This window comes from Homarus americanus, unplaced genomic scaffold, assembly GCF_018991925.1.
Source record: "Homarus americanus isolate GMGI-L3 unplaced genomic scaffold, GMGI_Hamer_2.0 scaffold40730, whole genome shotgun sequence".
Classification (NCBI taxonomy): Eukaryota; Metazoa; Arthropoda; class Malacostraca; order Decapoda; family Nephropidae; genus Homarus; species Homarus americanus.
In genome coordinates this window covers 196,271-222,906 of record NW_024752855.1, presented here as the reverse complement: position 1 = coordinate 222,906, position 26,636 = coordinate 196,271, and the positions used below count along the sequence as shown (strand labels likewise).

Here is a 26,636-nt window from a genome sequence, read left to right as displayed (position 1 = left end):
GCTGGTTGACACAACAACTGTCAGGCAAACAATAATTACAAGAAAACTCCAAGACGTTATTACCTGTGTGCTGACGCTAATAGTGTGTTCCTGAGGCCAGCCAGGTGAGGCGGACAGGTGCAGCCGATCAGATAACCGAGCCTAAGCTGCCTACCATAACAACCACAGTTACCACACACCACCACAACAATAACAACCACAGTTACTACACACCACCACAACAATAACAACCACAGTTACCACACACCACCACAACAATAACAACCACAGTTACTACACACCACCACAACAATAACAACCACAGTTACCACACACCACCACAACAAGAACAACCACAGTTACCACACACCACCACAACAATAACAACCACAGTTACCACACACCACCACAACAAGAACAACCACAGTTACCACACACCACCACAACAATAACAACCACAGTTACCACACATCACCACAACAATAACAACCACAGTTACCACACACCACCACAACAAGAACACATAACCAAAGGTCTAACAGCCTCTTACAGTTTACATTAAAACAAACAATTTCCCTTTAGACTAAAATCCAATACCTCTCAATCACGTACAATTGAAACGTCATTGTTGTTGTTTATCACGAGTAAGACAGGTGGTAAACAAACAGGTGTTTAAATTAACATCTCACTTTACCTGTGTGGCGGTCTGCTGCCTGGAGGAGGGCAGTAGTCAGTAGCCAAACTCTTACCTGGAAAGAAAAATATAACGATCAATATGGAAAAAAAATAAAAAAATAGTAAAAGTACATAATAGAAAAAATTATAATTATCTGCAAAACAAAAACCATTAATGTATTGACTTTAACACAATGAATAACCGAGAAAAAAATATTAATACAAAAGCATAAAAAGTGAAGAAAAAAATATAAACATTAACAGTGATAAAATCCAGCAGTGACAGCCAACGCGTTACCTTACAGTCACTATAAGCAACAGTGTAAAATTGCTTTACTGGCTCACTGTTAAAGAATGTGACGGGAGTTAGTGTTGTATTCTATCCGTAGTAATAATCTTGGGTTAATTTTTAAATATCAAATATATAATAAAGCAGACAGACAGACAGACGGACAGACAGACAGACAGACAGACGGACGGACGGACGGACGGACGAAAGACAATACTGCCCCTAACACGTTATAAGTAACTAATTAATAAACACGACCTCAACAAAAACACCACGAGTGCCAACACCTGGTGCCAACACCTGGTGGCTCCTGAGATACAACTGGAAAGATGAGGCAATACCTTCTCACCCCCACCAGAGGCCAGATGGTGCCCCTCCCCCCTCGTGATTGCATGCAGTGGGTGAAACAGACTGACTCATGCCTCGTATTCACCTCGGAGTCACACACACATACGCACACACACATACACGCACATACCACCTGTGCATTACCCAACGGGCCTCCTGGATCAGATAAACAATGACCTCCCTTAGCAGGTGGTACCCCTAGCAGGTGACCTCCCATAGAAGGTGGCCTCCCTTAACAGGTGGCCTCCCATAGCAGGTGACCTCTCCTAGGTGCCACCACTAGCAGCTGACTTCCCCTACCAGGCTAAACCCTAGCAGGTGACCTTCCTTAGCAGATGGCACCACTAGCAGGTGACCTCAGTCAGCCAGCCAGCAGGTAAGAGGGTGGAGGGAGAGTACTGGCCACGCCCTCACACCTGCTGGGTAATTAGTACTCCCTTATACCTGTCTCACCTGCTGGAGTGACTGACAGACTTCTACCTGTGTGTCTCACCTGTGTCACCACCACCTGTTGCACAATTAAGGATTAGCATTGCTATCTTTATCAGTATCTTCCTCATTATCTCTTATCATCATCATCATCATCATCATCATCAAAATAACCGTTAAAAAACGTAAAAGTAAATTATATTATACTGTTATTTTAATTGGAAAATAATACTAGATTGACGTCATGACTTTTATGTGAAAAATTATACTCATTAAGACTAATTACGTCACGAATTCCATCTGAGGAAATTGATTAGAGATGGAGTAAGCAATGAGAGAGAGAGAGAGAGAGAGAGACCAGCCTTGCAACAATGACCTTGACCTCTAGTGACCCCCAATATTGCACGTCTCTGAGTGGTCATGAAGATATTGCATCTTCAACAATTCCAAGTCAATCATTAAAATATCTATTAAAGAAAAATCTGCCAACACTCGGGTCAGTGTTACGCACGCACGGGGCGTGGGTGATTACAATACCCCTTGACCGATATACGGAGATGGGTAAATGATAAGAATGGCCCTTAAAATAGACCTGCCTCACGCCACACTGCCAGGCATCAAGGCTCCATCCACCACACTGCTGGCTCCGGGCGCAACACCTGCCAGCCAGTCTGTGCCTCCTGAAGGTGAACATGTGACACCTGCTGGGGCGGAGACCTCAACAGGGGAGTAGGTACTTAGCTTCCTTGCCACGCTGACAATACACACATACACTAGTTTACTATAACTAACTACCTAACTAAGGAGATGGTGTGAACGTACTCCTTACACGGGTTAACAGTCAACACATACATAGATTGCCTTAGTTACAGGGCACAAGACACCACTGGTACAAGACATGGAGGAACTATGGCTAAACACCAGACATGATGCCACACTTTCACTCTCCCCTGCCAGGCTTTCCAGAGAGTGGTTGGAGGAGGAACCTTCTCCTACCACCCACAACCACTATCACCCCCCTCCCTACCACCACCACCCACAACCACTATCACCACCCACAACCACTATCACCCCCCCTCCCTACCACCACCACCCACAATCACTATCACCCCCCCCCCTACCACCCACCATCACCACCACCCACAACCACTATCACCCTCCCTACCACCCACTATCACCATCACCACCACCACTATCACCCTCCCTACCACCCACTACACACCACACCACTACCTCCTACCACCCACTATCACCATCACCCACAACCACTATCACCCTCCCTACCACCCAATCACCACCACCCACTAACCACAACCCACTATCACCACCACCCACAACCACTATCACCTCCCTACCACCCACTATCACCACCACCCACAACCACTCATCACCCCTCCCTATCACCACCAACCACAACCACTATCACCCTCCCTACCACCCACATCACCACCACCATCCACATCACTATCACCCTCCACTATCACCACCAACCACCAACCACATCCACTCACCCCCAACTATCACCTCACCACCCACCATCACCACCACCCACAACCACCAGCACCCCCTCCCTACCACTATCACCACCATTATCTCTTACCACCCACTAAAGTACTCACACACACCTTCCTACCACCCAATATCACTACCACCACCCTGGCCTTCCACTACCTCCACCCTTACCTCCCTACTTCCCCTACACTCCCACTACCTCCACTCCAACTCCTCCCCCTCATTACCTTGCCCTCCCCCAGCACCCAGGCCTCGGAGGGGGGAGAAGACACCTGCGCCAGGTGAACCCCCCCTTAGAGGTGACCTGACGTGACCCCTCAGTGAAACCATTTAGAAACCACTTGTAGGTTGCGTTACCTCTGTGTGTGTGTGTGTGTGTGTGTGTGTGTGCGTGCGTGCGTGTGTGTGTGTCATCTCACCTGGAGACTTATGCTACACCACAGGCCGGGACGAGACGCTGGGAGGGAAGAGAGTGTCTAGGGAGATAAGAGAGAGAGAGGGGAAGGAAAGGAGAATAGGGAAAGAATGGAGAGAGAGAGAGAGAGAGAGAGAGAGAGAGAGAGAGAGGAGGAAAAAGGAGGTAGATAATGGGGAGAAGAGGAGAAGAGGATGTACAGAGGTAGAGTCTGGGGGAAAGGAACCGGGGAGAGAATGGGAGGGAAGGTAGAGAGGGGCACAAGGTCACAGTCGAGGAGGGAGGGAGAGAGGGAGGGAGGGAGGAGGGAAGGAGGAGAGAGAGAAGGAGGAGAGAGAGAGAGAGAGAGAGAGAGGAAGAGGAAGGAGAGAGAGAGAGAGAGGAGAGGAAGGAGGAGAGAGAGGAGGAGGGAGAGAGGAAGGAGGGAGAGAGAGAAAGGAGGGAGAGAGAGAAAGGAGGAGAGGAGAGAGAGGAGGAGGAGAGAGAGAAAGGAGGAGAGAGGGAGGAGGAGAGAGGAGGAGGGAGAGGAGAGAGGAGGAGAGAGGGAGGAGGAGAGAGAAGAGGAGGAGAGAGGAGGAGGAGAGGAGGAGGAGGGAGAGAGAGGAGGAGAGAGGAGGAGAGAGGAGGGAGGAAGAGAGAGAAAGGAGGTGAGAGAGGGAGGAGGGAGGAGAGAGGGATCCAACAAGGCCTCCCAAAGAGATAATCTCTACCTGGGCTCCTCAACACACCTGGAGAAAGCAATGAAGATGACAACGAGACACCCACCACCTCACCCCACCTGGTGACTGTACTGGCTGGGGGTGGACTGTGACTGGTGGACTGGTGACTGAGTGGACTGGTGACTGCAGGGGTGGACTGGTGACTGTGGACTGCTGCTGCTGGTGACCTGTAGGGTGGTGACTGGTGGACTGTGACTGTAGGGTGGACTGGTGACTGTAGACTGGTGACTGTAGGGGTGGACTGACTGTGGGGTGGACTGTACTGTAGGGGTGGACTGACCTGGTGACTGGGGGGTGGACTGGTGACTGTAGGGGTGGACTGGTGACTGTAGGGTGGACTGGTGACTGCAGGGGTGGACTGGTGACTCAGGGGTGGACTGGTGACTGTAGGTGGACTGGACTGTAGGGTGGACTGTACTGGGGGTGGACTGGGTGACTGTAGGGGTGGACTGGTGACTGTAGGTGGACTGGACTGTAGGGGTGGACTGGGTGACTGTAGGGGTGGACTGTAGTGACTGGTGACTGTAGGGGGTGGACTGGTGACTGCAGGGGTGGACTGGTGACTGCAGGGGTGGACTGGTGGACTGGTGACTGGGGTGGACTGGTGGGGGGTGGACTGGTGACTGACTGTCTTCACCTCTACCTCATCCACCATCCCCTCTTACTCCTTCCTCTTACTCCTCTCCCTCACTCCTCCTCCCTCCTCTCCTCCCTCCTCCCCTCCCTCCTCTTACTCACTCTCCCACTCCCTCCTCTACTCACTCTCCCCTCCCCTCTTACTCCCTCATCTCTAACATCTTCCTCCTTCATCCAGATCTTCCTCCTTCCTTCAGATCTTCCTCCACCCGAGTAATATTGCACCCGGATTGTCCTAACTTCAACCCTCTTACAGTTGGCCTCATGACGTCATCGTGGTCTCCTGACGTCATCGTGGCCGCCTGACGTCATAGTGGCTTTCTGACGTCATCGTGCTCTCCTGACGTCATCGTGTATGGGGTTACCAGTACCCGTATCCTCCCTCACCTGACCTATCAAGTTTTGCCATCGGATGGCCTCTGAGTCACCGCGTTCTCTGATGGCCAAGGAGTGGTCGGTCGTGTTCGCTACCCTCAGAACAACCAAGCATTAAATACTGGATACGTTAAGCTGCACATAAGTCGACATCCCTCATACGTCAAGAACCACCACTAGTCAGGTCAGAAAAGGCGGACATAAGAGTGGAATAACAGAGCCAGAAGTTAATTATCTAATCTGTTTATGCTAATTGAGTACACTGTTGATTAGGAGTCATAATATTTGTGTTTAAATTATCACGTGCGTATCCGAGAGGCTTCCTTGTTTACTGTTTGTCTGAGCGATAACTTATGAGAAAAGTTTATGAGTAAACAAAGTATCGTTATTTGTCATATTGGTAAAAAAAATTATATTTTGATTTATTTCATAATTTATGTACACGCTGATTATGAGACCATGTGTGTGTGTGTGTGTGTGTGTGTGTACCAAGACAGTTACAACCTTGTTCATGACTGGCTCTTTCATTCACGATCCACCGAGGTCTTTTATACCCAATTAGTTGTGTTTATGTTAGATGCGGCAGTAACAGATGACCCGCGTCAACACTGTCCCCCCGGCGCTACTGACACAGGTACACATCCATCCACCACGTGATGATATAGTCATACAAACGGTTTCTTAGCTGCGGCAGTAAGTCATCGGCGACAGTGACGGTCAGTGGCAACAGTGACGGTCAGTGGCAAGAGTGAGAGTCAGTAGCAACAGTGACAGTCAGTGGCAAGAGTGACGGTCAGTGGCAAGAGTGACAGTCAATGTAAAGTGACGGTCAGTAGCAAGAGTGACGGTCAGTGGCAACACTGACGGTCAGTGGCAACTGACGGTCAGTAAGCAACAATGAAGCAGTCGAGTGGCAACGATGACGGTCAGTGGCAGCAGTGACGGTCAGTGTAACAGTGACGGTCTGTGGATAGAGTGACGGTCAGTAACAGCAGTGACGGGCAGTAGCAACAGTGACGGTCAGTGGCAAGAGTGACGGTCAGTGGCAGAAGTGATGGTCAGTATGGTAGGCCGTCGAGTAACAACAGTGACGGTCAGTGGCAGCAGTAGAAGTATGAGAAACAAAATGGATGATATTGGGGCCTTGGCATGTACAGAAAAAATCGATATAATAGCATTCACTGAAACATGGATCAACCTAGACTCGTGAGTTAGTAGCAACAGTGACGGGGGTCAGTGGCACGAGTGACCGTCAGTAGCAACAGTAGAAGTATGAGAAACAAAATGGATGATATTAGGGCCTTGGCATGTACAGAAAAAAATCGATACAATAGCATTCACTGAAACATGGATCAACCTAGACTCACGTGAGTTACCGGTCGAATACCATATTGCGGGTTACAAATTGTTCCATACCGATAGGCAGACCAGGAAAGGAGGCGGAGTAGCAATCTATGTCAGGGATAATCTGAAGTGTGAAATGAATAAGGAAATAAAAACTGAGCGGAATACAGAAACAATTTGGATAGAATTAAGTGACGGTAGGGAAAAATTAATCACAGGAGTAATATATAGACCTCCCAATCTTGATAGAGTAAATGAGCGACTGGGATGAAATGCGCAGGGCTTCCATACACAACAAAGTCGGTATAGTAGGCGACTTTAACCTTGGCCAAATAGATTGGACTGACCTTACGGGTAACTCAGAATCAGAGGATTTTCTCGAAACGATCCAGGACTGTTTCCTAAGTCAACATATAACCGAACCCACCCGGGGCAATAATATACTCGATTTAGTTCTGTCAAAAAAAGAAAACCTCATTAGCAATGTCAAGGTAGGGAATGAGCTTGCAAACAGCGATCACAAAGAAATTAGATTCCAGTTAGATTTTCAGGGCAGATGTAAAGAAAATTCCACTATAAAGTACAAGATTTCAGTAGGGCAAACTTTGACAGTTAAAAGAAGCAGCTGAGGGAGGGGGTGTCGCGCTTGGGGTCAGCTACATGACCTCACATGAATTGACCTCACTCAATGCACCCACAGAGGGCGACCTCACGGTACCAGGAGACCTGACGGTTGAGACTGACCTGATAACGAGATCTGAGATTGCCGAGTTCCATGACAATTTAAATAATGGGTTACTTAATGCACAAAGGCAGAACATACCATACAAAAAACTCAAATCAGACAACAATGACTAAATGGATAAATAATTATTTAAAGAACATCATTGGCCAAAGGAAGGCTATAGGTAGAAGGATAAATAGTGGCGAAATTTACCTCCGGGATTATTATAAGGTATTAGCGAGTAGGGTTAAAACCGAGATTAGGAAAGCTAAGAGGAATAATGAGGTAAGGATAGCAAGGGAGGCAAAGACATACCCCAAAGGATTCTACCATATGTATCAAACTAAAACACGAGAAAAGATTGGACCAATACGGTCAGATAACGGCGAGCTAACTGATAACGACGGAGAAATGAGCAATAATCTGAATAAATATTTTTCAACAGTTTTCACCACCGAAAATTAAAACATGATACCCGAGGCACCGACTCTATTCAGAGATAGTGAAGAAAACAAATTAAGCGAGATAGTAGTGACTAGTAACGATGTTAGTAAGCAAATACACAAACTAAAGCCTAATAAGTCACCTGGTCCCGATGAGATATTTGCCAAAGTATTAAAGGAATGTAAGGAAGAGCTTAGTATGCCCTTAGCAAAGTTGTTTAACATGTCCTTAAAAACAGGTGTAGTACCAGAATCCTGGAGGATAGCGAATGTAATACCGATTTTCAAGAAGGGGGATAGATCACTATCCTCTAACTACCGCCCAATCAGTCTAGCATCAATAGTAGGCAAATTACTGGAAGCAATCATTTCCAAACTCTATTCAGGAAATCACCTGAAGCACAGATTGATCAATGATTCCCAGCATGAAAGCTACAAGAGGGCATTCCATGTCTAACTAATCTATTAACATTCTTTTTCATCAGTTTTCAATCGATTGGACGAGGGCACAATTATGATGTGGTATATCTCGACTTTAGTAAAGCCTTCGACAGAGTCCCCCACGAAAGACTAATTAGAAAGGTAGAAGCTCATGGCATCAAAGGTGACATCCTTAAATGGATTAGGGCGTGGTTACAGGACAGGAAACAGCGAGTGAGCATTAACGGCACTAAGTCCCATTGGAACAACGTCACAAGTGGAGTTCCCCAAGGCTCAGTACTTGGACCATTATTGTTTATTATATACATAAACGACATAGATATCGGCATAGACAGCGACATAAGTGAATTTGCTGATGACACTAAAATAGGACGTGTTATTAAATCTGACGAGGACTCCGCAAAACTCCAGGAAGATCTAAACAAATTTTTCGAATGGTCTGAAAAATGGCAGATGAAATTCAACGTGGACAAATGTAAAGTACTCAGTATAGGAGATGTAAACAGGGAAACCAGTTACCAGATGAACAACGATGCCATTGAGAAATCTGACTGCGAGAGAGATTTAGGAGTAATGATAAGTAGGAACCTTAAACCAAGTAAACAATGTGTTTTTGCTCGTAACAACTCTAATAAAGGGGTTATAAATAAAGTTCTTATAATATCTGAGCAGGATAGGACTCGGAGCAACGGATTTAAGTTGGATAAGTTTAGGTTTAGGAGGGAGATAGGAAGGAACTGGTTCACAAATAGGGTGGTGGACGAGTGGAACAAGCTTAGCAACTTTGTAGTAAGTGCTGGAATGTGAAGCTGCTGTATGTTCTTATGTAAAGTACTTGGGTTCATACAAAGGAGTGTTAGTTACAAGACTAGCGGGGTCATTCTAAAACTGTATCTTGCGCTTGTGAGACCACACATGGATTATGCAGTTCAGTTCTGGTCACCGTATTACAGAATGGATATAGAATCCTTGGATAGAATTCGGAGGAGAATGGCAAGACTAATCCAGGGCTTTAGGAGCCTTGAGTATAGAGACAGGTTAAAGCGTCTTAATTTGCACTTCCTCGAGAGACGTAGAGCGAGGGGCGACCTGATAGAGGTGTATAAATGGAAGTCAGGGCTAAATATAGGGGACATTACAAGGGTACTCAAACTATCCAACCAGGAGCGAACTCGTAACAATGGTTTTAAATTAGACAAATTTAGATTTAGGCGCGAAATATGTAAACACTGGTTTGGAAACAGAGTAGTGGATGAATGGAACAAGTTACCAAATATCATCATTAACTCGAATACACTGGATAGCTTTAAACATAGGTTGGATGCTTATATGAGCAATAGGGGTTGGGTGTAAACGAGACTGCCCAGTATGCGCCAATAGGCCCGCTGCAGTTTCCACCATTCTTATGTTTTATGTTAACAGTGACGGTCAGTGGCAAGAGTGACAGTCAGTAGCAACAGTGACGGTCAGTGGCAACAGTAACGATCAGTAGCAACAGTGACGATCAGTGGCAACAGTGACGGTCAGTGGCAACAGTGACGGTCAGTGGCAACAGTGACGGTCAGTGGCAACAGTAACGGTCAGTAGCAACAGTGACGGTCAGTGGCAACAGTGACGGTCAGCGCTTAACAGTGACGGTCAGTGGCAACAGTGACGGTCAGTGGCAACAGTGACGGTCAGTGGCAACAGTGACGGTCAGTGGCAACAGTGACGGTCAGTGGCAACAGTGACGGTCAGTGGCAACAGTAACGGCCAGTGGCAACAGTTGTTTGGGCCGGGGTTTGATATCAAACGATCTCACTTGTTAACACTTGCCTGAACGAGTGCAGAGTAGTCGCTGGTACCTTTGATGAAGCTGGGTGAGATAATAGGTAGTCTCACGGCATGTAACCTTTGATACAATCGTAGTTTTGAGTCGTTGAGTCGTCCAAGCCCACCTGGGTTACTCTTGTAATTATCTTAGCTTGTAAGTATACACAAGTGTACACAGGTTCTGTTATCTTCATTTGTGGTTCCTTGGTTTAATGTAAACACACGTGGTGATTTTCTAGTTATATTGGATGCTCTGGTAGTTACAGAATTGTTTGTTGACAGACGACTGAGCATTAGCTATTAGCTTGTAATTAGCTGATAAATTAGAGAGATATACAGCCTTGGGAGCTATGCTCACACACGTCTCTTTAGTACGGTGTCTGGCTGTGAACTGGTGAACTGTGGGAAACTGTGAATTAGGCGAACCTCTCTCTGTCTGCTTGTAAGGGGGTATGTAATCTATACGTCAACACAGAGATAAGAGGCTACACTCCACAGGCCTACTCTCACGGAGGCCTGGGGACATATATTTATGGGTTGTAACCTGAATCTGTGTGAAACTACAAATGTTTATGTGTGCTGTCCACCCTAGGAGGTGTGACAGAACAAATGCTTATGTAGCTTTATGCTCAATAGTCTGGGTGATAGAATGTATATATTGAATATATGTCCTTAGCCCATATTTATATAATACGGATTGATATGGGCTAGAACACAGTGACGGTCAGTGGCAACAGTGACGGTCAGTGGCAACAGTGACGGTCAGTGGCAACAGTGACGGTCAGTGGCAACAGTGACGGCCAGTGGCAACGGTAGCGGCCAGTGGCTTAGCAGTGACGGCCAGTGGCAGTGACGGTCGATGAGCAGCAGTGACGGTCAGTGGCAACAGTGACGGCCAGTGGCAACAGTGACGGTCAGTGGCAGCAGTGACAGTCGAGTGACAACAGTGACGGTCAGTAGCAACAGTGACGGTCAGTCATAACAGTGACGATCAAAAATTGCAACAGAAAGTGAGCGGTCAGTGCTTAGCAGTGACGGTCAGTAGCAACAGTGACGGTCAGTAGCAACAGTGACGGTCAGTGGCAACAGTGACGGTCAGTGGCAACAGTGACGGTCAGTCGCAACAGTGACGGTCAGTCGCAACAGTGACGGTCAGTCGCAACAGTGACGGTCAGTGGCAACAGTGACGGTCAGTGGCAACAGTGACGGTCAGTGGCAACAGTGACGGTCAGTGGCAACAGTGACGGTCAGTGGCAACAGTGACGGTCAGTGGCAACAGTGATGGTCAGCGCCTGGGGTGGAGTAGACTGATGGGTGTGGTCGACCTCTTGTCATTACGAGCACTGGATGACGAGGCAGAACTGAGCAGTAAATGTTGAAAATGTCCTGCAACTGACTGCCTAAGGTCACGGCGACTGATCCAGCGGTCGACAACAACTGATTGACGGTATATTACTGATGACGGCGGCGCGCGCGCACACTCACACAACAAAAGGTAGTAGCACCCTAGGCCTGTGTGGAACACATTTGGTTTTTTTACAATTTGCCCCACGAGAGGGCTAGTTTATAGGGCACCTCTTACATCCTATGCAAGGCGAAGCACAAAAGCATTTATAATGCCCAACAGGGAAGCATGCGGAGCTAATGCTTGCCTTCTGCAACAGCAACGGGTGTCTCCCTCCCCACAGCTGACCTCCGACCACGGGTGCCTGACCTAACAGTGCGTGACCTGGCAATGCCTGACCCGGCAGTGCGTGACCTGGGAGAGCGTCAACACAACAGCTGTGAGCTGTTGTACCACAGATTCTCAAAGGTTCTTACGATAAATAGTTCTCCAAACTGATGATGCAAAATCGTATGGGAAAGACTTAGCTTTACAGGAAACGTTCACTTAACACCAGCTGTAGGAGATAACATGAACTGAACCTAAATATTTACAAACATTCTTTACCCTAAGTTAATGTATCTAGTTAAGGTATAGTCTCTCGGGTGTGATGTTTGTCTCTTATTGTGGGATTATCATTTTCAGAGTTTGGCTGTGTTAAGACTGGGTTGGGTTGGGTTGGGTTGGGTTGTCTCAGATAAGGGTCTCCAAATACCTTGGTTAATAAAACTCATCTGAAGGAGGACTTACACATACCCTTCATGAGCAGTGTTACCAATACAAACACCCTTCATGAGCAGTGTTACCAATACAAACACCCTTCATGAGCAGTGTTACCAATACAAACACCCTTCAGGAGCAGTGTTACCAATATAAACACCCTTCAGGACCAGTGTTACCACTATCAATACGCATAACCTTCTATAACACTGTTACCAATATCAGTACACATAACCTTCAGGAGCACTGTTACCAATCTCGGCCAGGAGCCTTGCAACACGCCAGACTTCTCCAGTTACTGCTTTTGTTCTCCCGTCTGGTGTGGCAACAACTCTCTTAATTACGTCCTCTCTCTCTCTCTCTCTCTCTCTCTCTCTCTCTCATTTCTTATTTTCGATTTTTCTTCTTTTATTCTCTTCTCTGTTGTTTATGCTATTGAGTTCAACTATCGTACATGTCCTGCCAGGCCGCCAACCCAACCCCCCGCCCTTCCAACATCGCCACCCCTTCACCGCCGCCATCTTGTCCACCCACCCCCCCAACATCTTATCACCCCTTCACACCGCCATCTTGTCACCCCACCCCCAACATCTTGTCACCCCTTACACCCCGCCATCTTGTCACCCCCCACCCCCAACATCTTGTCACCTTCACACCCCGCCATCATATCACCCCCACCCCCCAACATCTTGTCACCCCCACCCCCCAACATCTTGTCACCCTTCACACCCCGCCATCTTATCACCCCCACCCCCCAAACATCTTGTCACCCCTTCACCCCGCCATCTTGTCACCCCCCCAACATCTAGTCCCTTCACACGCCGCCATCTTATCACCCCCACCCCAACATCTTGTCACCCTTCACACCCCGCCATCTTGTCACCCCACCCCCAACATCTTGTCACCCCTTCACACCCCGCCATCTTGTCACCTGCCACCCACACCGACGACCCCTCCCTCCCACATAAGGACTTTCACTTACCTTTCACAGTATACTGAAGGGAAGAAAGTGATGACACATACCTGTAAACAAGAAAGTGGTGTTAATATGTGAAGTATATTTACTGTGTACATAGATATAACAAAAGTGTGAAATATAAACAGTGGTATCAAGATATATATGAACGGGCGGAGTGAGTGACTGACTGGTGGAGTGAGTGACTGACTGGCGGAGTGACTGACTGACTGGCGGAGTGAGTGACTGACTGACTGGCGGAGTGAGTGACTGACTGGCGGAGTGAGTGACTGACTGACTGGCGGAGTGAGTGACTGACTGGCGGAGTGAGTGACTGACTGGCTGGCGGAGTGACTGACTGACTGGCGGAGTGACTGACTGACAGGTGAAGGGAAGCGATAACACTGTTTATCATCCACGGCTCCTCCATCATTAACTCTGTAATGGAGATAGTCAACTAAGCTGACCCTGGGCGAGTGGCGGGCGGCCCTATGAGTCATCCGTCAGGTGAGGGCGCGTGTCCTTCCCTGATGACGACCCCTGCAGGTTAATTAGGTTCAGGCGGAGGTGTACATTAATCACCATAACTAGAAGTCGCATCTTACCCATCGTCGACCATAGCCTGTGCAAAGAATAATTTATGGAGCCTGTACAGTCATGAACAATAGTCGCTGTACACACCTGGGACTCCGACCTGCTGGAATGAGTCCCCGGGTGGCGGTGTAATATTTCATCAAGGTTTAGTACAGAGTTAAAGGGAAGTGTTGTCCGTGACTCTCTCTCCGCCTCAGTAACTTGCGTCTAGTGAGTATATTAAGCCTCACATTCCTGAGACCTGTTGTGTATAACGGCAACTGGCAGAGAGGAATGGTAAAACATTAAGAAAGGAAAAATCGTTGATGACGGAGATTAAGTCCCTTTAAAACCTCAACCACGACCGTTGAAAGTGCCTATGGGTGAGTCCCTCCCTCCTCCACCTGCCCCCGCATCATCCAAACATGCGACGTGATGTTGTACGAGCATTAGAGACACGCTATCTCCCCGCTATCTCCCCGCTATCTCGTCCTCTTCCCGCCCCAGGTTACACGCTGTCTCTCAGACGACCGTAGCTGCCTCTACCAACCCATTATTTTGTGTTTATTGCTGCCGCTCATAACCCAACATGTCGTACGCTGCCAGACGGAAGATGACGTAACATTGTTTTTTCTTCGATTTAGCTTCACTCCCTTGTGTGTTTTGTGAGCAGATACAAGAAGATACGGAAACTTGAAGAAAGATGGGAAATGGTACACGATAAAGAGAGATATGGCGCAACACGTGTAGAAAGTGACACACACACACACACACACACACACACACACACACACAAAGACAACCCTTAACTTCAACAGTAACATACAACCGTGAACATGACTTCACTGTGTATACTGAGTCATCTGTATATATACTGTTTTATTGTTATTGTCTTATGTGTTTACTAACCTAGCATATAAGCTTAAAGACTTTAGTTACTGAAGTTTATTAAAATATTATAACACTAATTGGGTTTTTTCTGGACTATACCTAACCATAGACGACTTCAAGTTAATACACAAACATATCATTAATCATAACATGACACCAACACTAACTTAACTAGATGAGTCACTTAGTATGATGACAAAGATAGCATACAACACCTCAGAGAGAGAGAGAGAGAATGTGGGTGTGTTTACATAAGAGTGTGTTTATATGCATAGGTGTGCGTGTGTGTGTGTGTGTGTGTGAGCTACGTTAAACCATACCTTATAAACAAAATCTTAACGACAACAACAAGGTCTTCGCCCCCCCCCTATAGAGATCACCATGACAACAAGATCCTCGTAAAGGCTACAGCAAGACCAGGTCCTCCTCCAAATGATGGTGGTAATGATGGTGATAGTGGTGGTGTTGATGTTGGTGGTGATAGTGATGATGTTGGTGATAGTGGTGGTAGTGGTGGTGATTATGGTGATAGTGGTGGTGTTGATAGTGATGATAGTGATGATGGTGGTGGTGGTGGTGATAATGGGTCTGTTTTCGGTTCAGTGAATGAATGCAACGTCCACATGTGTGTTGTGTTGATCAGGTGTTGATGCCACCAGCATACATAACGATGGAGGGCCTGACCTGACCTACCCACACCAGGCCCTCTCATCTCCAGGGGATAATTTTCATGTCCTCATTTACGCCCTTTGAGGCTAAACTGCAAGGGCGTGTTAGGTTATTATAGTAGTCACGGGTACAAGGTGGTGACAGGCTGAAATAGTGGTACACACACACACACACACACTCGTGGGAACGTGAAGCAGCAGCACCACCACAAGACTCGCTTTTTTTTTTTTAGGTTAGTGAGGGAGCGAGTGGGCCCAACTGGTTCCCAAAAGTGCAATTCATCCCAGACCGCTCTTATCAGAAACACAAGCATGGAGTACGTTCACCTGTGTTACCTGTAGAACCTGTGTGTACCTGTGTGCACTTGTACAACCTGTGTTACCTGTGTACACCTCTATTACTATGTGTCGCTAAGGTTCACCTGTGTCTACAAGGTTAGGTTAGGTTAGGTTGAGATGGTTCGATGATTAAGATTAATCTCGTTCAATAAAATCCGACTCAACCATGCATAGTTCAGTATTAACTCTGACTCAACGGTGACCACCAGAAGGTTAAGCGTTTGTGTGACGGTTGGTGAACTCTGCGGTCAGCCCACACCAGGTGCTGTGGTCACATGGATGGATGGATGGATATTTTCGTTCAGTAAAATCTTCATATAAACTTACAATTTATTCAGCATGTATACTGACAGTGCAGGTATACAAACAATGTACCTAGACAGTGCAGGTATACAAACAATGTACCTAGACAGTGCAAGTAAACAAACAATGTACCTAGACAGTGCAGGTAAACAAACAATGTACCTAGACAGTGCAGGTAAACAAACAATGTACCTAGACAGTGTAGGTAAACAAACAATGTACCTAGACAGTGCAGGTATACAAACAATGTACCTAGACAGTGCAGGTAAACAAACAATGTACCTAGACAGTGCAGGTATACAAACAATGTACCTAGACAGTGTAGGTAAACAAACAATGTACCTAGACAGTGCAGGTAAACAAACAATGTAAATCTAGACAGTGCAGGTAAAACAAAACAATGTACCTAGACAGTGTAGGTAAACAAACAATGTACCTAGACAGTGCAGGTATACAAACAATGTAAATTCTCAGGACAGTGCAGGTAAACAAACAATGTACCTAGACAGTGCAGGTATACAAACAATGTACTGACAGTGTAGGTAAACAAACAATGTACCTATAGACAGTGCAGGTATACAAACAATGTACCTAGACAGTGCAGGTATACAAACAATGTACCTAGACAGTGCAGGTATACAAACAATTACCTAGACAGTGTAGGTATACAAACAATGTACCTAGACAGTGTAGGTATACAAACAATGTACCTAGACAGTGTAGGTATACAAACAATGTACCTAGACAGTGCAGGTATACAAACAATGTACCTAGACAGTGTAGGTATACAAACAATGTACCTAGACAGTGTAGGTATACAAACAATGTACCTAGACAGTGTAGGTATACAAACAATGTACCTAGACAGTGCAGGTATACAAACAATGTACCTAGACAGTGTAGGTATACAAACAATGTACCTAGACAGTGTAGGCACAAACAATGTACCTAGACAGTGTAGGTATACAAACAATGTACCTAGACAGTGCAGGTATACAAACAATGTACCTAGACAGTGTAGGTAAACAAACAATGTACCTAGACAGTAGGTATACAAAACAATGTACCTAGACAGTGCAGGTAAACAAACAATGTACCTAGACAGTGTAGGTATACAAACAATGTACCTAGACAGTGTAGGTAAACAAACAATGTACCTAGACAGTGCAGGTAAAACAAACAATGTACCTAGACAGTGCAGGTAAACAAACAATGTACCTAGACAGTGCAGGTATACAAACAATGTACCTAGACAGTGCAGGTATACAAACAATGTACCTAGACACAGTGTAGGTATACAAACAATGTACCTAGACAGTGCAGGTATACAAACAATGTACCTAGACAGTGTAGGTAAAACAAACAATGTACCTAGACAGTGCAGGTAAAACAAAACAATGTACCTAGACAGTGTAGGTAAACAAACAATGTACCTAGACAGTGCAGGTAAACAAACAATGTACCTTAGACAGTGCAGGTATACAAACAATGTACCTAGACAAAGTGTAGGTATACAAACAATGTACCTAGACAGTGCAGGTAAAACAAACAATGTACCTAGACAGTGCAGGTAAACAAACAATGTACCTAGACAGTGCAGGTATACAAACAATGTACCTAGACAGCAGGTAAACAAACAATGTACCTAGACAGTGCAGGTAAACAAACAATGTACCTAGACAGTGCAGGTAAACAAACAATGTAACAGACAGTGCAGGTAAACAAACAATGTACCTAGACAGTGCAGGTATACAAACAATGTACCTAGACAGTGCAGGTATACAAACAATGTAACTAGACAGTGTAGGTATACAAACAATGTACTAGACAGTGCAGGTAAACAAACAATGTACCTAGACAGTGCAGGTATACAAACAATGTACCTAGACAGTGCAGGTATACAAACAATGTACCTAGACAGTGCAGGTAAACAAACAATGGCCTAGACAGTGCAGGTATACAAACAATGTACCTAGACAGTGCAGGTATACAAACAATGTACCTAGACAGTGCAGTATACAAACAATGTACTCCAGATGAAAGTGCAGGTAAACAAACAATGTACCTAGACAGTGCAGGTATACAAACAATGTACCTAGACAGTGCAGGTAAACAAACAATGTACCTAGACAGCAGGTATACAAACAATGTACCTAGACAGTGCAGGTAAAACAAACAATGTGCCCTAGACAAAGTGGTAAACAAACAACAATGTACCTAGACAGTGCAGGTAAACAAACAATGTACCTAGACAGCAGGTAAACAAACAATGTACCTAGACAGTGCAGGTATACAAACATTGTACCTAGACAGTGTAAGTATACAAACAATGTACCTAGACAGTGGAGGTATACAAACAATGTGCCTAGACAGTGCAGGTATACAAACAATGTACCTAGACAGTGGAGGTATACAAACAATGTACCTAGACAGTGCAGGTATACAAACAATGTACCTAGACAGTGAAGGCATACAAACAATGTACCTAGACAGTGTAAGTATACAAACAATGTACCTAGACAGTGGAGGTATACAAACAATGTGCCTAGACAGTGCAGGTATACAAACAATGTACCTAGACAGTGCAGGTATACAAACAATGTACCTAGACAGTGCAGGTATACAAACAATGTACCTAGACAGTGTAGGTATACAAACAATGTACCTAGACAGTGCAGGTAAACCGACAATGTTACCGTTGGTTTGGTAAAACAAACAATGTACCTAGACGATTGCAGGTAGCCGACAATATGCCTAGACAGTGCCAGGTAAACGACAATGTGCACCTGAACGGTGTGGGTATACAAACAATGTACCCTGAACAATTGTGGTTATACAAACAATGTACCTAGACAGTGCAGGTATACAAACAATGTACCTAGACAGTGTAGGTAAACAAACAATGTACCTAGACAGTGTAGGTATACAAACAATGTACCTAGACAGTGCAGGTAAACAAACAATGTACCTAGACAGTGCAGGTATACAAACAATGTACCTAGACAGTGCAGGTATACAAACAATGTACCTAGACAGTGCAGGTATACAAACAATGTACCTAGACAGTGTAGGTAAACAAACAATGTACCTAGACAGTGTAGGTATACAAACAATGTACCTAGACAGTGCAGGTAAACAAACAATGTACCTAGACAGTGCAGGTATACAAACAATGTACCTAGACAGTGCAGGTAAACAAACAATGTACCTAGACAGTGTAGGTAAACAAACAATGTACCTAGACATGGGTTGTCAACAAAGCCCCAAGTGTTTATTACCATTAAGGTCTCATAACCTCCGTGAATATGACAGAGCAGATGCTTGAGATAAACTCACTACCGTATATCTAACAAGGTACGTAGGTGGGTGTGTGTGTGTGTGTGTGTTAACAAGAATGAATACGACATGAGAGAGAGACCGACATTGTTCATACCACAACGACTGTACAAAAATGAACCTTTCGAGGAACAAGATACCCGGGGCAGAGCAGTAGTGTGTCTCGGGTTCATAAGTGAGTTCCGTCTTGATCTATGTAACGTGTGGCTTTACTGATAAAAACACATTACACTCAACACCATAAGAACATGACCCAGCCAGTCCTCACAGATCTTACACTCTCGGACTTATACACAAAGATTATCTGTTAGTCATCCCCACACTAGTGTTAAGAGAGCGTATATAGTGTAAACAGTATCAGTGTAATTCCGATACCATTTTACACGTAATCATTTTGTTCTGGCTAAAGATAGCCGCTTACAAACGTTCTTAACATCTTCAGTTACAAGAAAACTTAAGCGTAAGATCATGTGAGTGTACTGACCCAGCACTATCGTGAGCCTGGGGCCAACATACCCTCCCAGTATTATAAACATGCATGACGGCTTTCCCTCTTCACTGCACAACACCAACTGCTTCAATATTTTCGTTCGGCAGAACAAAAAAGCCTGGGCGAAGATATGAAAGGTTGCGTCACTGGCCGGCCGCACAACATACACGACCAGACACTCCGCCACCACCTTCACAACAGCTGATTCCTGCTGGTCGGTAAATGACGTGTGGACCGCGCGTCGAGGACCTGGTCATACCTTAGCCCCTACCAGAGGCCTGGGCACCTTGGGCTGCGGGAATGACACGCCAAAATAATAGATTCCATAAAGAAGCTTCCCAGATATGTGGATATTACCGGCGCCATCTGTTGCTGAGGTTTTTTTCCTCGGCGCCAAGACGCCATCACCCGCCAGTACAATATGTTAGAGTTCACTGCATGGCAGAGAGGAAGATCTACCTAGGTCTTAGGGAACATTATATTCTCACACACACACACACTCACACACACGCGCTCACACACGCGCGCGCCAGCGGACATGCACGCACGCACGCACGCGCGCACGTACGCACAAACAAGCACACTCCAATGCGTCAAGAAGTGGCAGGCAAACCCACTATGTAGGGATTGTAGGGTGGCTCTGGTATTCTACGGCGCACTGAAAGGCAACACCGACGGCCGACGCATGTGTGAGAGAGAGAGAGAGAGAGAGAGAGAGAGAGAGAGAGATTATAAAAATGCAAATGAGCGGATTGGTCTACAGTTGTGTGAGTACGGACAGTCACTCTCAACTACAGTATACTGTAGGTGCAGGAGGCGGTGGTGATGATGGAGGCGGTGGTGATGATGGTGGCGGTGATGATGGTGGTGGTGATGGCGATGGTGGTAGTGGTGGTAGTGGCGGTGATGGTGGTAATGGTGTTGGTAATGGTGTTGGCAATAGTGGTAATGGTGATGATGGTGGCGGTAACCACAGGCGGGGTTTTACGACAACGGAGACTCACGTATAATGTGGTCCAATATTTAACGAGGTGGAGGGAGGCTGTGTGTACCTGATGCTATATATAGAGGCCGGGTCAGTGATGTGGGTGGGGGCCAGCGTCTAGGTTCATGGTACAGCCGCGGTTCATGGTACAGCCGCGGTTCATGGTACAGCCGCGGTTCATGGTACAGCCGCGGTTCATGGTACAGCCGTGGTTCATGGTACAGCCGCGGTTCATGGTACAGCCGTGGTTCATCTATTAGTACCACTGTGGTTCATCTATTAGTACCACTGTGGTTCATCTATTAGTACCACTGTAGTTCATCTATTAGTACCACTGTGGTTCATCTATCAGTACCACTGTGGTTCATCTATTAGTACCACTGTGGTTCATCTATTAGTACCACTGTGGTTCATCTGTCTTTCTCTACGTGAGATAGGGAAGGAAAGCAGCAGTCTGCTCCACCTACTAAGCAGTATTTGACAGAGGTTAGGTTAGTTTAGGTTAGGTTAGGTTAGGTTAGGTTAGGTTTGAGCTGAATAAAATATAAACTAATGGTGCCCTCGTAGTGAAAGGGTTAAGTTAATTGGGGTTAAGTTAAGTCTCATTTGGTTAAGTTTAGATTAATTATCTTTCAATAACTTTAAATTGGGGGAAGTTCATCAAGTGATTACCTCCAAATTATCACCTGGAGGATACAGTGTAGGCTGCTGGAGACCACCACCTCCAGGGCGCCTCCACCTACGACACCACCACCTCCAGGGCGCCTCCACCTACGACACCACCACCTCCAGGGCGCCTCCACCTACGACACCACCGCCTCCAGGGCACCCTCCACCTATAACACCACCTCCAGGGCGCCTCCACCTGCCACCACAACATCAGGGCGCCTCCACCTGCGACACCACACAACATCCCGGGGCGCCTCCACCTACGACACCACAACATCCAGGGGCGCCTCCACCTGCGACACCACAACATCCCAGGGCGCCTCCACCCTGACACCACAACATCCAGGGAGCGCCTCCACCTGCGACACCACAACATCCAGGGCACTCCACCTGCGACACCACAACAACCAGGGGCGCCTCCACCTACGACACCACAGCATCCAGGGGCGCCTCCACCGAGCACCCTACAACATCCGGGCGCCTCACTACGACACCACAACATCAGGCGCCTCCACCTGCGTACCGACATCAGGGCGCCTCCACCACGACACCACGACATCCAGGGCGCCTCCACCTGCGACACCACAACATCAGGGCGCACTCACCAGCACGGGCGCCTCCTACGACACCACAACATCCGGGGCGCCTCCACCACGACACCACAACATCCGACGCCTCACCTACGACACCACAACGCATCCTGGGCGCACGTCCACCCACGACACCAACTTGCCCAGGGCGCCTCCACCCACGACACCCACAACTTTCAGGGCGCCTCCACCTGGCTACCACAACATCAGGGCGCCTCTACTGCACCACGACACCAAAACATCAGGGCGCCTCCACCTGTTTCTGCAACATCAGGGCGCCTCCACCTGCACGACACCACAACATCAGGGCGCCTCCACCTACCTTTCCCACAACATCCAGGGCGCCTCCACCTACGACACCACAACATCCAGGGCGCCTCCATCCACGACACCACAACATCCAGGGCGCCTCCACCTACGACACCACAACATCCAGGGCGCCTCCACCACCACATGACCTGGCGCAACCTCAGGTAATTGTTGGTAATGCTCAGTGATTGGTGCGGTGTAACGTAATCTACATAACCTAGTGGCTGTGACTGCTGCTCTCTCTCTCTCTCTCTCTCTCTCTCTCTCTCTCTCTCTCTCTCTCTCTCTCTCTCTCTCAGTGGCTTCGTGGTGGTGACAGGTAATATGGACTATATTTCTCTATACCTTCCTCTGATTCTTCATTTGAGAGAGAGAGAAAGAGAGACTATCCTGACGTCACAGCTACACTAAATGAAAGAGACTCAACAACAGGTACGACCCGAGTCAATGAACCGTAACGTAATGATAATTTCTGTACTAGCCCGAGTCACCTGGTGGGCTGACCTCACGTAATGATAACACTACTACTACTATTAATAATAATATTACTAATAATAACACCAATAACATTACTAATAATAATAACAACAAAAACATTACCACTAAAAATAAAAAAAAATAAAAAAATAAATAATAAAAATAATAATAATAATAATAATAATAATAATAATGATAATAATAATAATAATAATAATAATAATAAAAATAATAAAAATAATAATAATAATAATAATAATAATAATAATAATAATAATAATACTGTACTCATCATCACACAGTTAAACCCCACAAAACAATAACAACAGCAACAACAACAGTTCACATTCCAGAAGTGGCTCCAGAGTTAACATACATAGAGGAACTGACGCAATAACAGGTGAAATGCTGCAGCAAATATTTATGCGAAGTGTCGTGTGGTTGACCCCTAGTGTACTACACCTGTGGGGAGGGTACACACACAACCTGGTCGATGGTACACATGGTACACCTCAAGAGTACCCACTAATTCCTGTGATACTCTGGCATGTGACGGGTACACACAGCCACTTCCACTCACTGCTGACCTTCTGGTGTGGTTTAAACCCTCTGGGTACAATGGTTTTAACCCTCTGGGAACGATGGTTTAACCCTCTGGGGACAATGGTTTAATCCTCTGAGGACGATGGTTTAACCCTCTGGGGATGATGGTCTAACCCTCTGGGACGATGGTTTAACCCTCTGGGGACGATGGTTTAACCCTCTGGGATGATGATTTTTCCCTCTGAGGTTGATGGTTTAACCCTCTGGGGACAATGGTTTTAACCCTCTGGGGACGATGGCTTAACCCTCTGGGGACAATGGTTTTAACCCTCTGGGGACAATGGTTTTAACCCTCTGGGGACGATGGCTTAACCCTCTGGGGACAATGGTTTTAACCCTCTGGGGACAATGGTTTTAACCCTCTGGGGACGATGGCTTAACCCTCTGGGGACAATGGTTTAATCCTCTGAGGACGATGGTTTAACCCTCTGGGGATGATGGTCTAACCCTCTGGGACGATTGTTTAACCCGCTGGGGACGATGGTTTAACCCTCTGTGGATGATGATTTTCAACCCTCTGAGGTTGATGGTTTAACCCTCTGGGGACAATGGTTTTAACCCTCTGGGGACGATGGTTTAACCCTCCGGGGACAATGGTTTTAACTCTCTGGGGACGATGGTTTTAACCCTCAGAGGACAATGGTTTAATCCTCTGAGGACGATGGTTTAACCCTCTGGGGACGATGGTTTAACCCTCTGGGGACGATGGTTTAACTTTCTGGGAACGATGGCTTAACCCTCTGGGGACAATGGTTTTAACCCTTTGGGGATAATGGTTTTAACCCTCTGGGGACGATGGACACAACCCTCTGGGGACGATGGTTTAACCCTCCTGGGAACGATGGCTTGCCTCTGGGGACAATGGTTTTCACCCAACCCTCTGGGGAGACGATGGTAGCCCTCTAGGGCGATGGTTTGGCCCTCTGAGGACGATGGTTTAACCCTCTGGGGACAGTTTTAACCCTCTGGGGACAATGGTTTAACCCTCTGGGGACAATGGTTTAACCCTCTGGGGACAATGGTTTTAACCCTCTGGGGACGATGGTTTAACCCTCTAAGGACGATGGTTTAACCCCCTGAGGACGATGGTTTAACCGTCTGGGGACGATGGTTTAACCCTCTGAGGACGATGGTTTAACCCTCTGAGGACGATGGTTTAACCCTCTGAGGACGATGGTTTAACCCTCTGAGGATAACGATTTAATCCTTTGAAGGTTAACCCATATTTTTCAACTAGTTAAGCCACCGTCCTCAACGGGTTAAGTAATACGATTTTTGTTTTCAGATTAATATCATCATATTTATGAAACGTTATTAAAATCTAAGTGTACAGTACTGTATTCTGAGGTAAGTTCGTACAGCGAAGTGCCGTAAGGTTACCAAATAGATCAAGGTAGCAATGTAAGAGACCTTGTTACCGCGTTAAGTACCAATCTAGAACAGAGGCACCACACCATTGTAGTAGACTTCAATTAGTATCCATCGCAGCCACCTGGGCACGGGGCAAACTAAGAAAGCAACATGTACTTCCCTCTCTACTGCCCACAAGCAACACCTGACAGTGCCCTGGGTCCGATTCCACAAGGATTCCTACTATGAAATATCTAGCAGTTTGACTTTAGAACACAACACTACACTGAGACTTAACTAGAAACGTTCATTGAGCACAAGTTAGGAGACTAAGTTAACAGGATATTTTGTAAATCCTGATTGGTGGTGTGTAGTGGAAGACTCGGTGTTTGATTGACTGTCATCTGTCTGGCAGAGAAAGACTGTCAGGTCAATGGTTATGGTTAGACTGATGGCTGGGAATGACGCGAGTCGCCTTATGGGAGGAGGAGGAGGAGGAATAGGAGGAAGGTAGGAAGAGGAATAAGAAATAAGAACACGAATAAGGAGAAAAGAGACGGAGGAGGAAGAATAGGATGAGAAGGGTGAGGTAGGAGAGGAGGAAGGAGAGGAGAGGAAGGAGAGGAGGAAGGAGGAGGAGGAAGAGGAAGAAGGAATAAGAAATCAGAATACGAATAAGGAGATGGAAGAGGAGGAGATGGAAGAGTAGAAAGAGGAGGAATGAGAGGAGAAGGAACATGAAGAAATTAGAAATAAGAAACAAGAATACGAATAAGAAGAAAGGAGGAGGAGGAGCCCCGACTACTCCACCTTCGTGTCGCCACAACAACAGGTTTTTTCCAGCTTTTACCACAGCAACAACCATGACCACCACAGCAGCCACCAACATTACCACTATCACTACAGCAACCACCAACACTACCACTATCACTACAGCAACCACCAACACTACCACTATCACTACAGCAACCACCAACACTACCACTATCACTTCTGTGTACCTTTTCCCACTGCACTATCACACCAGCAACCACCACTCCCACTATCCCAACCACCACCACCACCTCATCAGACCACCATGAAGAAGCCGAAAATATACCACAGAAGGCGGCCTTTACTGACGATACTCACGGTGAGTTACCACTACCTAAAAGACTTGAGTGACGCACCAGGGAGGGAGAGAAGCACCAGAGAGGGAGTGACGGACCAGGGAAGGAGTGACGTACCAGGGAGGGAGAGAAGCACCAGGGAGGGAGAGAAGCACCAGGGAGGGAGTGACGCACCAGACTCCCATATTTATAATACGACAAAGGTTCAATTTCACCACTACACGACACAATTCGACATGACACGACAAACACAAGACGACTACACAGCACCACAACAACAAGTACGACCATGACTTACCTCTGGATGTACAGGTGAGGGTGGTGGATGATGTAGTGGGGAGGGAAAGTGAACACTCCTCCTCTCCCACCTGTGCCATTACCAACCCCTCTTCCTCTATTCCACTACCACTCTCCTCCACTAACCTCCCCTCTATACCACTAACCTCCCATCTATACCACTAACCTCCCCTCTATACCACTAACCTCCCCTCTATACCACTAACCTCCCCTCTATACCACTAACCTCCCCTCTATACCACTAACCTCCCCTCTATACCACTAACCACCCCTCTATACCACTAACCTCCCCTCTATACCACTAACCTCCCCTCTATACCACTAACCACCCCTCTATACCACTAACCTCCCCTCTATACCACTAACCTCCCCTCTATACCACTAACCACCCCTCTATACCACTATCCTCCCCTCTATTCCACTATACCATCACCTTCTTCCTCCTTT

The 26,636-nt window shown here is 46.6% G+C and overlaps 1 protein-coding gene across 1 annotated transcript; it reads left to right on the top strand.

Moving 5' to 3' along the window:
* Nucleotides 1-2,294: 2,294 nt before the first annotated feature.
* LOC121855207 (mucin-2-like) lies at nucleotides 2,295-22,501 on the top strand. Its single transcript, XM_042350073.1, has 2 exons — nucleotides 2,295-2,449; nucleotides 21,442-22,501. The coding sequence occupies exons 1-2, from the start codon at nucleotides 2,295-2,297 to the stop codon at nucleotides 22,499-22,501; spliced, it is 1,215 nt and encodes a 404-aa protein (XP_042206007.1).
* The last annotated feature ends 4,135 nt before the right edge of the window (nucleotides 22,502-26,636 follow it).

Bases quoted from the DNA above. Each gene is read 5' to 3' on its own strand.
- LOC121855207 (XM_042350073.1), top strand. From the start codon at position 2,295: ATGGCCCTTAAAATAGACCTGCCTCACGCCACACTGCCAGGCATCAAG. The intron at 2,450-21,441 runs GTAGGTACTTAG...AATTGGGGGAAG, and splicing joins GCGGAGACCTCAACAGGGGA to TTCATCAAGTGATTACCTCC.